Source organism: Aspergillus thermomutatus (assembly GCF_002237265.1).
Source record: "Aspergillus thermomutatus strain HMR AF 39 chromosome Unknown NODE_400, whole genome shotgun sequence".
Lineage (NCBI taxonomy): Eukaryota > Fungi > Ascomycota > Eurotiomycetes > Eurotiales > Aspergillaceae > Aspergillus > Aspergillus thermomutatus.
In genome coordinates, this window is record NW_020798450.1 from 5,063 (window position 1) to 18,365 (window position 13,303).

A 13,303-nucleotide genomic window follows, 5' to 3' on the forward strand; every position below is an offset into this window, starting at 1 on the left:
TTTTTCGATCTCTTCAATCTCTTCCAAAGACAAAAGTCGGAACATATAAGTCGGGAATATACTCTGTATAAGTCGGGAATATATAAGTCAGGAACAATATGATATATCTATTTACCCCACCACAGGCTCTTTCTCCTTACCCCTTTTTATAATCCCAGTGATCTCAACCCTTAATAGATGAAATCTCTCTTTCTAAATATCTCTATATCTCTTTACCTCTCTAAGTCTCGTTCAACATTACTACAATGTTATGTCGCCCCCAGATTCTATCTCCACCAGAAAGCGCGGTCGGCCCTCCAAATATAGCTCTGCCCAAGAACAACAGGCCGCAAAGATCACCCAGCAATGAAACCAGCGACAGGCCGCTCAGGCTGCGAAACGGACCACCTTCTTTGATGAATTCTACTCTGCTGGTCCATCTATAGTCGCTGATCCCCATCCCCCTATCACTCATCTTACTGGCACAGGGGAGCCGTCGGTGACCCATGAACTGGAGGAGCTTCTACCGCCGCTGAGTCCTGGTCTAGCGCCTATTGAGCTCGAAGATGACCATTTACATATTGATGAGCCGCCTCTTCCTTTAGGCCATTTCGAGGCTGCTGCCAGTCCTGAGCCAGAAACCCCAGTCCTACGATCCCCACGGACGCGCAGTGAGCGACGCCGTGTTGTTAATCATTTGAATATTGAGATTCGAGTCCCCCTACCACCTATTATCAGACCTGGCGAGGATATCTGCACGCTTGCACGTGCTCTCGCAGACCAGCTCTATCAGCATCATGGCTGTTGTCATCAATGCCATGAGCAGGCACACACGGCGCATCAAGAGGCACATCTGATTCATACAGCGCTTGCGGACTATCTAGACCATATCAACACAGACGGAGACTTTCCGGACGTGCTGAGCTCAACCACGATCGCTACCCGCGAGTCCAATCTCGCTCAGAGAGTAACTAAGCAGCGGAAACAACAGGTCTTCTGCGGAATAGATCCTGGGCAGCCAGACCAATTACCAACACATCTCTGTTTGTCAGCCGACCATCGCCCGGACCCTACATTAGAAGTCACGTTAGATATTGATAGTGTGGGTGGATTCGTGAGTAGTTTGGCAGTGGCTCGTCATGGGATCCGATGGTATCCTATGCAGGTGCCTGTCTCTGATCTCCAGTCAGGCCTACATTTAAATCCGATTTCGGTGCAGTATCACGACCTGAATGGGCAGGCCCATACCATTCGCCGACCTGTTCATCAAGTCCCGCACTATACCTTTGGCCGCCTGATCGGGTTTGAGGATATTTCTCTATATCTGCTCTTTCCCCGACTATACCGTGAAAATCAGCAATCCAGCCGTCTGTTAGACCAGGATTTCAAGCAATGGACGGACGATATTCTCCTCCCAATTATCAATCGCTGTCATTTGGGCCACCTTGTCCAACACTACCCATCTAGCTTTGATCACAGTCGGCTCAACGCCACTGCCCGTGGCGTGGAAATGCGGTCGCAGCGAGTTGATCTAGTCGTACGCGAGCAGCTTCTCTTTTACTTTCTTCCTCCCGAGGCGCTCACCACCGTCTGGGAACAGATTCTCGAGGCGACCCAACGCCCAGGCTTCCATCAGTTCCAGGACATAAAGATCCTGATTGAGGGGAAAAACCTGAAGACCCTGACCAAGGCGCATACGTTGGCCGATCTGATCGAGGGCTTTCAACAGCACTGGCAGAATGCCGTCCACGAGACCTATCTCTCGGAGCCGTTCTTCTATGATATTGGAAAGGAAACATGCCCGACGGCTGTATTCGAGCCCTCTGAGAGCCAGCCGCAGACGTTGCTCTGGCGGCGATGCTGCCTAGACGCCTATAGCCAGTGGATTCATAGCAAACAGCCACCGGATGCTCCCCATGCCCTTCAGCGATTCTACCCGATCAGTATGCTTGAGGATACCGGCAGCCTCACCTTGGAAACCCGGCGATCATCGCCGCACCGGCAAGCTGGTCTTTTCTACAGCCAGTTCTACGCCAGCGTGAAAGAGGTCTTTACCGCAGGCAATATCTATCCTTTTACCAACTCCGGTTTGGAGACCCTGGCGCTCGATCCGAAGCTCCGAAAGACCTGGCAAACTGTCGGGGGCGGTCTGAGCCATAATCCCATCGCTCTGAATCGCGCCTACCTGACCACAAAGCAACGGTGTCATGCCGCCCTTCAAGGCTCAATCCAGAAGGTCTTCGGCCTGCGAGAAGAGCACCGCGTGTCTCGGACGCTATTCGATCAAATCATGCGAGAATTCCAGGACCGGGGACAGTTGACGACCCCATTTCTGAGAATTCCTGATTCCTTGGAGAGTTTCTATGCCCTTCCAACCTCTACGCTCCTTCGATGGTTCCGATGGAATATTAACAAGTTCTGTGTGGGCTTTGAGATGGTCTACAGCCTTAATGACCGGCATTTTATGACCTGGGAACATACACGGATGATGTTGATGTTCCTTCGCTGTCTCCTGTTCTCTTACTCGGGGGGTCTTCTCGAGCGGGTATCGGGCTGCTGGCGAGATGTCTGGTTTCGCCCAGATCCAACCCAGCCCGACGGCCTTCGCCGCTGCGAGGGGCTAGGGTTTCAGCGGAATATGCAGCAATCCGGATACGGCTGGTTTCTTGATAAGATCGACTGGGAGATGATGGTGTTCCGCCAGCCCGCCGCGCAGTTCATACAATTTAATAATCCCTCGCTGCAAGCCGCGTATCACGCCCGCTACTCCCAAGTTTGGGATGTCCGCGTGGACTTTATTCAGATCAGCCAGATCCATCAGTGGATGACCGAGTTCAGCAGTATTCTAACTTGTCAGGAATATCTTCAGAAATATCTTCGTCAGCTCTGTTTACGCGCCTTCCGCAAGGATGTCTTTGCTCAGATTAAGCCACTTCTGAATAAAGAGTCAGCTACCGCCGCACTGGCAGGTGAGGTCCCGCTATGCTGGCCCAGTCTGGAAAACGCGCTTCAGGCCCGATTCCGGCCTCCACACATTGCTTCGGGAAATCGTATGGCGGTCAAGCACATTGATGTCCTATTTACATGGCTCTGGGAATGGCGTGACGGACGATTTAAACGGAAAGGATGGGATAATAAGCCCTATCGGCTCTTATATCAAAAGAGCTTTGAGATTATCACACTGATCCAAGGAAAGGACGCTGCTCATGAGTGGAAGCAAAGTCTGAAAGCCTCCTTTATTCAGAGCCATTGGATGCTGCCCTATCCCCAAAACAATAGTTTCATGCGAAAATCCAAAGAGAGTGGTCAGGTTATGTGGTGGTCCAGTGTTCACCGCGGTCTAGACCTTTATTATAAGGAACTCGATTCCTTTGAGAAGCCCTTTCCGGCCTCCTATATCAAACATCATCCTATCGATCATTGGGGCCCATCTCGACCCTCCCTCTCCCATCTCGACTATACTATTCAACCGGAGCAACGACTTCTTCATCTCTCTGATAGCGACCTGTATCAGCATCTGACCGAGCTACGTACTCAGTGGAATTCTCGAACCTGGACGCCACGTCCGTCGGGGCGCCAACCGTCTCGAGTAATATTTGAGATTCAGGAGCGGGTTGAGAATCCATTCAACCCAATTACAGGCCCTGTTGAGACATGGTCTATATCAGCGTGCAGCCGGATGCTTCAGCCAGCATTATATAAATACGAGATTCTCCAGCATCGTCAGCAGTGTTTTCAGCGCCGTCACCGCCATTCCACAGTACCTGACTATTTCTCTGACACAGAGCCTGAGGTGCAGGTAGATGCGGATCAGCAAACATCTGATGAAGAGGGTATCGAGCCTCAGAAAACACGTTTAGAGGAGTACATTCAGCGTATCGAGAGACGGATGTTTGAGATTATTTGTGAGGATTGAAAGGGGTGGATGGGCCCTTATATGCACGATCGTATAATTAAAGATCTTGCTCCTCAACTACGTCGACTTCCTCATCATTCATTCTCTCTTCTACTCCTTCTTGATATCCCACCGGTGGATGAGAACTATTCTCTCCCGCCACCGCCAGGTAACGTGACTATTACTGGGAATCCATATCATATTCTAAACAACAGGCAGAGAAAGAAGAGGTTAATGCAACGGTAAATCACTGGGTGGATCATAATAATTAAATATATAATATTCTCTTTCATTCTAGTATTCTGAACAGAGTCATTACTAGCGGGTGCCTAAGCTAGAGTAGTTCTTTACAGAAATCCCTGTTCCTAAGGCAGCATTTGAGTTTCTCGCCCACGGATTCGCGCCCACCTGGCATGCAGGCCCCGCCTGAGCCGACCCACATGCCGATCCACCCCAGTTTCAAACTGGCTAAGTTCCCGCAATCTGAAAATAAGGTTTGTGGGTCTCGGCAGCGCTAAGATGCCGCCCAAACTTTAATACCAAACTATATCAACTTCAACTGCTCACCACAACCACAACATGAGCAGGGAACCCTATTCCACAAGGGGCGGCGACCCTATCCTACAAGGGGCGGGAGACCAAGATTGTGGTTGGTCTAGGGTTTGCTTAGGAGATGGGTGCTGATTGGCTGTGACCGTCAGAGGAGAGCACATGGTTGGTTTATACTTCTGTGCATGGTTACAATAGCTACAGCATGCCGAACATGCTCATAATTTAAGGGATTATAGAGTTGGTATTTATCTCTTGACTTCTCGCTCCGGAGTCTATTTCATTGAGAAATGAAGGTATGATGTGGGTATGAAAAGGTCCGGGGCAAAGAGGGAAATCTGTTGGGGTGTGGTCCGACTGTTAGTTTAGGATAGCAAATACTGAGTGATCAGTCAACTCAGGGGAAAATCATTCATCTTATTGTTCGTAGTTCATCCCATCATCCCATCATTCTCATCATTATTAACTCACTGTGGGTATTAGCTATGGAAAAGCAATTATTTGAAAAGGTGCCTATCTTACGCATTCTTCTTTGTCGCCAATGCAAGTATGCTGTGCGGCCTCGAGAAGTCGAACAGCACTTGAAAAAGAAGCATCATCTCAAGCATCAAGTTGCTAGCCAGGTGGCCCAGGCTATCATCCAATGGGATGATATTATACAGGACAGTGATGACATTCAGATTCCCCATGCTTTAGATGAGCCGCTGCCTATATTACCATGCCAACCAAGTGGCTTGCTGTGCCGGAGGGACCCGCAATGCCATTTTATCGCATCCACCATGGGGTCTATTCGCAAGCACTGGCGTATTTCCCATCAATGGTCCCAACAGACCCACCGTGGACGTGTGAGCCAGAATGCAAAGGCTGCGGGGGAGGCAGAGCTACAGCAATCGTTCCAATGCGTCTCATGGCAGCAGGTGTTTCCCACTGGACGAGGATCCCATTATATCCACATCCGCTATCCAGATGGTCACGAAACACCACCATCCAGTGACCAGGTTCAGGCCACAGTGGATGAGATGTTGCAGGCGTGGGAGCAGGCACAGGCGCAGACAAACGCCCATCGGACCGCCCAGGCCAGTGAGCTCACCGATGCCAACCCATGGCTGCGGATGACAGGATGGCCAGATTACTTGACGGGCATCGCGGAGAAGGATATGCGTGACTGCGTGGCGGCGCCGGAGGAAGATGTCATGGACGCAACCGAACAGCGGGTGCAGCTGATCTGGAACACCATGGAACAGGTCGCGCGAAAGAGTCAGCAGACAGTCCAGCGATGTGGCCAAGCCATCCGCATGGAAGCGGTTCGGACACAGAAAGGGCAGATGCCATACCGGCCATTATTAGCGTATATGGACGAGTCGGCGATCAAGAGGCATGTGCACCCATGGCAGCAGATATTAACATTCATCGCCCGGACGCAGGTCCCGCATGATTGGACAAGTCCAAAATATGGGATGACAGCGCGACAGCGCCGAAAATGGTGTAAGTTGTGGGAGCTTACTAGCCATCCCCCGCGCAGCAGCCCAGTGGAGGACCCCCAGATGGAGCCATGGATCATGGATGACAGGAAAAAAGCATGCTTGGAGTTTTGCATTGAGTTGCTGAACCAGCGCCATCGCAGCCAGGAATATGAGAGTGCATTAGTCTGCGCCATGGCGGTGTTAGGCCAGGGGGAGACCGGCTGGCGCGACCCCGAGAGTTATCCCCCGATATTATCGCAGGTGATCAAGATCGCGCGGTTCATGGTGGTCCAGAAGGCATTATGGATGGATCCGAACCCGTCCGAGATCATTCAGATTTGGGGGAGGAAGGACGCCAGTGCGGAATGGGTGTTGTCCAGTGCCGATGACTCATTAGGAGAGATTGATGAGGGATATGATAGCGATCATGCCACCGCAGTGCAGTCATCACCGCCATCATCCATCCGCAGTGATGATGCATTGCCCGCAGTAGATATGCGCCAGCAGGGCTGTCGACCATTCCAGGAGCAGGTGACGTGGATGATGCACCAGTTCATGATCCGCGGCACCCATGGCCCCATGGAAACGTTGCTGGATTGGCGCACATATGGGTTGAAGGTGCATTACAACACCACCGCCCCCGGGCATGTGACATGGATGGGTGAGGACCAGTTATTGTACCAACAGATGCAATTCACCATGGGCAATTTCCGGGGATTCGTTCACGGATTGACGACTGCAACACAGGACATATTATGCCAGTTATGCAGCAAGGATCATGACCAGATGCCGCCCATTCCATGGACGGCGTTGTACGACGACCCGAGCCAGAGTCAGCGTGGGTGGAATTTTTTGCGGGACGCACGGACGCAGTGGCCCGTGGATGGGTCCCGCTGGATGATCGACCGGGTACGGGCCGAGCCGCCCATGCAGGAGCAGTTTATGCGGGGCGGCTGGTTCCATACCCCATTAATCCGACAGTATTGGCAGCGCGTGGCGCAATTTAAGGAGAAGCTGGCTATTCCACAGGGGGCGGCGACTGTACTTGACACCGAGCTAGGGTTTAGCCCAGAGCGGTATAGCGGCAGTGATATTGGGGTAGGGGCCAACAAATCCATCTGGGGTAGGGTCGTGGCGCCAGATGGAGTCATACACATTTCAAATTTAGACTACTTGCTGGTTGGCCAATTCAGCATTATTTAGCCAAATTTCAATGTGGAATTCGATGATTTGAGGATGTGGTGAGAGTGTGGTTAATGCACGGAATTTTGATGTGGTTCAAGTTCCCGCAGAACAGTGTGGATCCGAAAAGCATTACCCATGAACACCATGGCTCCAGATATGGTTGTAGGCATTTTAAATTTAGCCAGCTCGCTGGTATGCTAGTTCCGAGTTATCCAGCTAAATTTCAGTGTTAGATTCGATGATTTGCAGGCGTGGTAAGGGCATGTTTAATACCCAGGATTTGGTGTGGTTCAAGTTCCCCCGGATAGAAAAAGCAATGCCCACGAACAAAATATTCAGGGGTTGAACCCCATCATCATTCACCCATTCGATTTCAAGCCAGTATATCAGTACACATCATCATTCAGAATAGAAGAGCAGATTTTCATCCAGCTTCCCCAGCCACCGATCATTATCTGCCGGACCTGCCGCCATGGCGTGTGGCCGGCTGAGGTGGAAAGCCATCTCCGGGGGAAAGCCCATCGATTACCCCAGGCCACTGCGAAGCAGATTCATCAGGTCATCCAGACATGGGAGGGTGTCGAGCATGACCCCCAAGCAGTTCAATGGCCCAGTCGGATCGCCCAGTCAATTCCACACCTGGATGAATACCCCGATGGGTTATTGTGCCAGCGAGACCTGGCCGATTGCCAATTCATCACCCGTTCACTCGATACATTAAAACGGCATTGGCGCGAACATCATGGATGGACAGCACCAAATCATAGGGGTCGATCACACCCACAGGAGCAGGAACAGGCGCAGATCGCGATCCAGCAGGGATATCAGGTGGTGACCTGCCAGCGGTTTTTCCCGTCCCGAAAAGGGTCCCATTACATCTGGGTGCCGTGCCCGAACCAGCAGCCCGAGGAGCAACCCAGGACGGCGCCCGCCCACCACGTCCAGGCCACAGTCGATGCAGTGATCCAGGCATGGGAGCAGGCCCAGGCGCAGGCCAAGGCTGATCGGGTCATCCAGGCCAGTGAGCTCACCGATGCCAACCCATGGCTGCGGATGACGGGCTGGCCGAATTATTTAAAGGACGTCGCGGACAAAGATATGCGTGACTGCGTGGTGGCACCAAAGGAAGATACCATGGATGCGACTGAGCAGCGCGTGCTAGTGATCTGGGACACCATGGAGGAGGTCACTCGAAAAGCCCAGAAGACAGTCCAACAATGTGGTCAAGCCATCCGCATGGAAGCCGTTCGATCGCAGAAAGGCCAGATGCCGTACCGGCCATTATTGGCATATATGGATGCCACCGCGATCAAGAGGCATGTGCACTCATGGCAGCAGATATTGGCATTTATCGCCCGCACGCAGGCCCTGCATGATTGGACCAGTCCGAAATATGGGATGACTGCGCGACAGCGCGACAGCGCAAGAAATGGTGCAAGTTATGGGAGCTTACTGGCCATCCCCGACGCAGCAGCCCCGACCCGATGGAGGATAATCCCCAGATGCAGCCGTGGATCTTGACAGAGATTGAAAAAGCATGCTTGGAGTTTTGCATTGAGTTGCTGAACCAGCGCCATCGCAGCCATGAATATGAGAGTGTATTAGTCTGCGCCATGGCGGTGTTAGGCCAGGGGGAGACCGGCTGGCGCGACCCCGAGAGTTATCCCCCGATATTATCCCAGGTGATCAAGATTGCGCGGTTCATGGTGGTGCAGAAGGCATTATGGATGGATCCGAATCCGTCGGAGATCATTCAGATTTGGGGGAGGAAGGACGCCAGTGCGGAATGGGTGTTGTCTAGTGCCGATGACTCATTAGGAGAGATTGATGAGGGATATGATAGCGATTATGCCACCGCAGTGCAGTCATCACCCCCATCACCCATCCGCAGTGATGATGCATTGCCCGCAGTGGATATGCACCGGCAGGGCCGTCGACCATTCCAGGAGCAGGTGACGTGGATGATGCACCAGTTCATGATCCGCGGCACCCATGGCCCCATGGAAACGTTGCTGGATTGGCGCACATATGGGTTGAAGGTGCATTACAACACCACCGCCCCCGGGCATGTGACGTGGATGGGTGAGGACCAGTTATTATACCAACAGATGCAATTCACCATGGGTGATTTTCGGGGATTCATCCATGGTTTGGTGACTGCGACGCGGGAAATATTATACCAGTTATGCATGAAGGGCCATGACCAGATGCCCCCCATTCCATGGACAGCATTGTACGATGACCCGAGCCAGAGTCAGCGCGGATGGAATTTTTTGCAGGACGCACGGACCCAGTGGCCCGTGGATGGGCCCCGCTGGATGATCGACCGGGTACGGGCCGAGCCGACCGTGCAACGGGAGTTCATGCGGGGCGGTCGATTCCATTCCCCCGCAATCCGACAGTATTGGCAACGCGTGGCTCAATTCAAGGAGAAGTTAGCAGTTTTAGTCCACGTCACCGCAGGAGCGCCAGCACGCGCCCCAGAGTTGTTAAGCATTCAACATAGCAACACCGCGAATAGCATGCGCCGGAACATATATATTGAAGACGGCATGGTGACGTTTGTGACGGCATATCACAAGGGGTTCCACACCAGCAATGATGTCAAGATCATCCATCGATATGTGCCGCGGGAGGTCGGGGAGTTAGTGGTGTGGTATATGTGGTTGGTGTTGCCGTTTGTAGAGCAGTTAGCTGCATGGGACGCCGCGCAGGCAGCGCAGGGAGCGGCATCACAGGCAGCGGCATCACAGGCAGCGGCATCACAGGCAGCGGCATCACAGGCAGCGGCATCACAGGCAGCGGCATCACAGGCAGCGGCATCACAGACGAACCAGACGAACCAGACGAACCAGACGAACCAGACGAACCAGACGAACCAGAGCAACCAGAGCAACCAGAGCAACCAGACATCCCAGACATCCCAGACATCCCAGAGTAGGACCGTCGCCCACACGGCATGGTTATGGGGCCCCGATCCAGGCACCGGCCGTGAATGGTCATCCGAGCGGTTCCGGGAGGCATTGAAACGGGAAACACGCACCCGATTAGGGACTGCCATCCACATTGCGGCATATCGGGACATCGCCATCGGCATCAGCCGCCGGTTTTTACGTCCATCCACTGCATTTCCAATAATGTGCAAGAGGCCGACCACACACCAGCAGCCATGGATGCAGATGCTGAGGAGTTTATGGATGATGAGCAGTGGATCGGCCACATTGCTGACTTGCAGGCCGCCCATTCATCCCATGTCGCAGGCATGGTGTACGGTCGAAGTATCCACGAACAAGCTGGCAGCACCAACCACCGGCGCGAGATGTTCCGGTTATCCAGCACCGACTGGCATCAGTTTTTGGGGTTTGCATCCGCAGCCACCGCACCATCGATATTAGGCAAGCGCAAACGAGCGCCATGGGAGGATGAAGCCGAGGTCAGTCGCATCGAGCGCCGCCACCAGCTGGCCACCATGGATATGGAAGCAGCCGCGCAGCGAATGACCGGGCAGCCCACCATGCGGTTCCGGGGGGTGCAGGACCCGGCCATCCGGGCCATCCAGCGGGGGGAGAGCCCCGTGGTTGCGGTGATGCCGACCGGGGGCGGCAAGAGCATGTTGTTCATGGTGCCCGCGTTCGCCACGCCCGGCGGCACGACCGTGGTGGTGGTGCCGCTCGTCGCATTAAGGGCAGATATGACGCGGCGGTGCCAGCAGCTGGGCATTTCATGCGTGGCATGGGAGAGCCGATGTCCCCCCGACGCCGCGTCGATCGTGTTGGTGACCCCCGAATCCGCAGTGAGCCCCGATTTCCACACATTTTTGAATCGATTGCGGTGGACGCGGCGATTAGACCGCATTGTCATCGACGAATGCCATGTGGTGTTGAACGACCAGCGGGATTTTCGTCCACGGATGGCCCAGTTAGGGAAATTAGTGCAGGCCCGCACCCAGATGGTATGGTTGACCGCCACGTTGCCCCCGAGCATGGAGGATGAGTTATGCCGGCGGATGAAGCATGATCGGACCGCCGTGACCATTTACCGGGCCCGGACGAGCCGTCCGAACGTGGCATACCGGGTATGGCGCCCCGTGTTGACGGGGGTCGGCCGGGGTCCGTACCAGTGGATTGAGAGTGAGGCTGTGGTGGCATTCATTCAGGACCGTATTCAACGGGCGGCCGGTGGCAAGGTGATCATATATGCGAATATCATTGGGCAGGTGACAGCCATGGCGCGGGTATTGGGGTGCGAGGCGTATTATAGCGACCAGCTGGACAAGGCCGGGGTGTTGGACCGATTCATGGGAGGTAGTCCAGTCATCGCAGCCACGAGCGCATTAGGAATGGGGGTGGACATCCCCAATATCCGCAGCATCATCCACATTGGCACACCGCGGACGTTGTTAGATTATGCGCAAGAAAGTGGCCGAGCAGGACGGGATGGCCAGCAGAGCGAGGCGATCATCATTCAACCGGCTGGATGGGGTGCGCCAGCACCGTGGATGGAGGGGGTATCCGCGGAGGATCAGGAGCGAGTAGCAGAGTACATGGGGGTGGTGGAAGGGGTTGGGTGTCGCCGGGTGGTGTTAGATCAGTATTTGGACGGGGTGGTAGATGGGTACCAGCGTCAGCATTGCCAGGATCAGGATGGGGCCGAGCAGGCGTGTGACGGGTGTGACCCCGATTGGGAGGGGCGGGAGGTGGATCCACCCGGGGTCGGCCGCAGCCAGGTGCCGCGTGAGGCCGGCAGCATGATCCAGAGGGATGCAAGCCCGGAGGCCCCGTGCGAGGCAGGGAGGCAGCGACCCCAGGTTAGCCGCAGCCAGGTGCCGCGTGAGGGCGCCAGCGAGGCCCCGCGTGAGGCAGGGAGGATGGTAGGGAGGGATGCACCCCCAGCAGCCCCGTGTGAAGCAGGCAGCATGATCCAGAGGGAGACACCCCCCAAGGCCCCGCGCGAGGCCCCAGCAGCATCAGCCAGTCCCACATCATCCCATGATTCATTTTGCAGCCAGCCATCCATTCCCATAGGTGTATGGCATGTCCAGCAGGCCCAGGCCCAGCAGTGGGCCGCCATGGATATCCAGCAGCAGAAGCATCGGACCCAGCAGGGTTTAGATGAGGAGATGGCCCAGGCGGAGTGCATGCAGTGGCGGGACCAATGTTATATATGCGCCATGCAGGGGTATGATAGTAGCCATGAGTTATATTCATGTCATCAGCCCCACAGCCAGGCCGCACGGGCATGGATGATTCGCGTGCGGCGGCAGGTCCAATATGCCCCATATAGCGCATGTTATTCGTGTGGCATGCCCCAATCCATATGCCATGGGTGGGAGCCGGGCCATCCATGTGAATACCGCGGGTTTTTAATCCCCATGGTGGCCATGATGTTGTTCGGGCCATGGCAGGGCCAGATTAAGCCCATATGGCAGCGCCGGTTGCAGGGAATGGGGGTTAATGGGCAGGATGAGGCCCAGGTGGTCCAGTTTTTAGGGCAGGCCCACCCCAACCAGGAGGGGCACAGCCAGTTATTTGTATCATTTTGTTGGTTATGGCGGTTATGCCAGGAGATTAAGGATTAATAGGATGGATATATATATGGGTTTAGTAGATGAATATATCAGTGTAAGCAGTGGTTTCATATCCATGCATATATATATTCGCCAGATGAATTATGAGGGGGAAATATAATATTAAGCCAGGTAAGTAGTAAGCCACCATGTAAGGTAGGCCAAGAGGTAGGCAAATACATAGGGACCAAGGTAGGGAGTAAAGCCAGTAGAGAGGCACCATGTCAGGTAGCAAGAGAGGTAGCAAGAGAGGTAGCAAGAGAGGTAGCAAGAGAGGTAGCAAGAGAGGTACTGCAGGAGGTAGGTAGTATGGTAGGGGGTGAGGAACCGAAGATAGTAGGGAGAGAGGCGTCAGGTAAGGTAGGGAGATAGGGAGAGAGGCGCCGTGCAAGGTAGAAAGCATGGTATGGTAGGAGGCACCGCATGAGGTAGGCACCATGGTAGGTAGAGAGGCAGGCAGCATAGTAGGGAGCAAGGCCAGCAGAAAGGTAGGGCATAAGATCAGCAGGATGGATATATATAGTATAGGTTAGGTTAGTATAAGAATATTTCAGCATAATCAGTGGTTTAGTATATATATGATAAATTATCAGGGGAATATATATAATATTAAGCAAGGCACGGAGAGAGGTAGGCAGAGAGGTAGGGAGGTAGGGAGGGAGGTAG

At 53.9% G+C, this 13,303-nt stretch overlaps 2 protein-coding genes across 2 annotated transcripts; both read left to right on the plus strand.

Annotated features, from left to right (window-relative positions):
- Window positions 1-245: 245 nt before the first annotated feature.
- Window positions 246-3,895, plus strand: CDV56_101009 (uncharacterized protein; the record flags this gene model as incomplete). The annotated part of the gene is made up of 2 exons (XM_026754628.1): window positions 246-287; window positions 356-3,895. 2 exons carry the CDS (start codon window positions 246-248, stop codon window positions 3,893-3,895), a joined length of 3,582 nt encoding a protein of 1,193 aa, XP_026609851.1.
- A 1,307-nt stretch (window positions 3,896-5,202) lies between these two features.
- On the plus strand, window positions 5,203-12,649 carry CDV56_101741 (uncharacterized protein; the record flags this gene model as incomplete). The annotated part of the gene is made up of 4 exons (XM_026755360.1): window positions 5,203-6,984; window positions 7,411-8,391; window positions 8,457-10,185; window positions 10,239-12,649. The coding sequence occupies 4 exons, from the start codon at window positions 5,203-5,205 to the stop codon at window positions 12,647-12,649; spliced, it is 6,903 nt and encodes a 2,300-aa protein (XP_026609852.1).
- Between the last annotated feature and the right edge of the window lie 654 nt (window positions 12,650-13,303).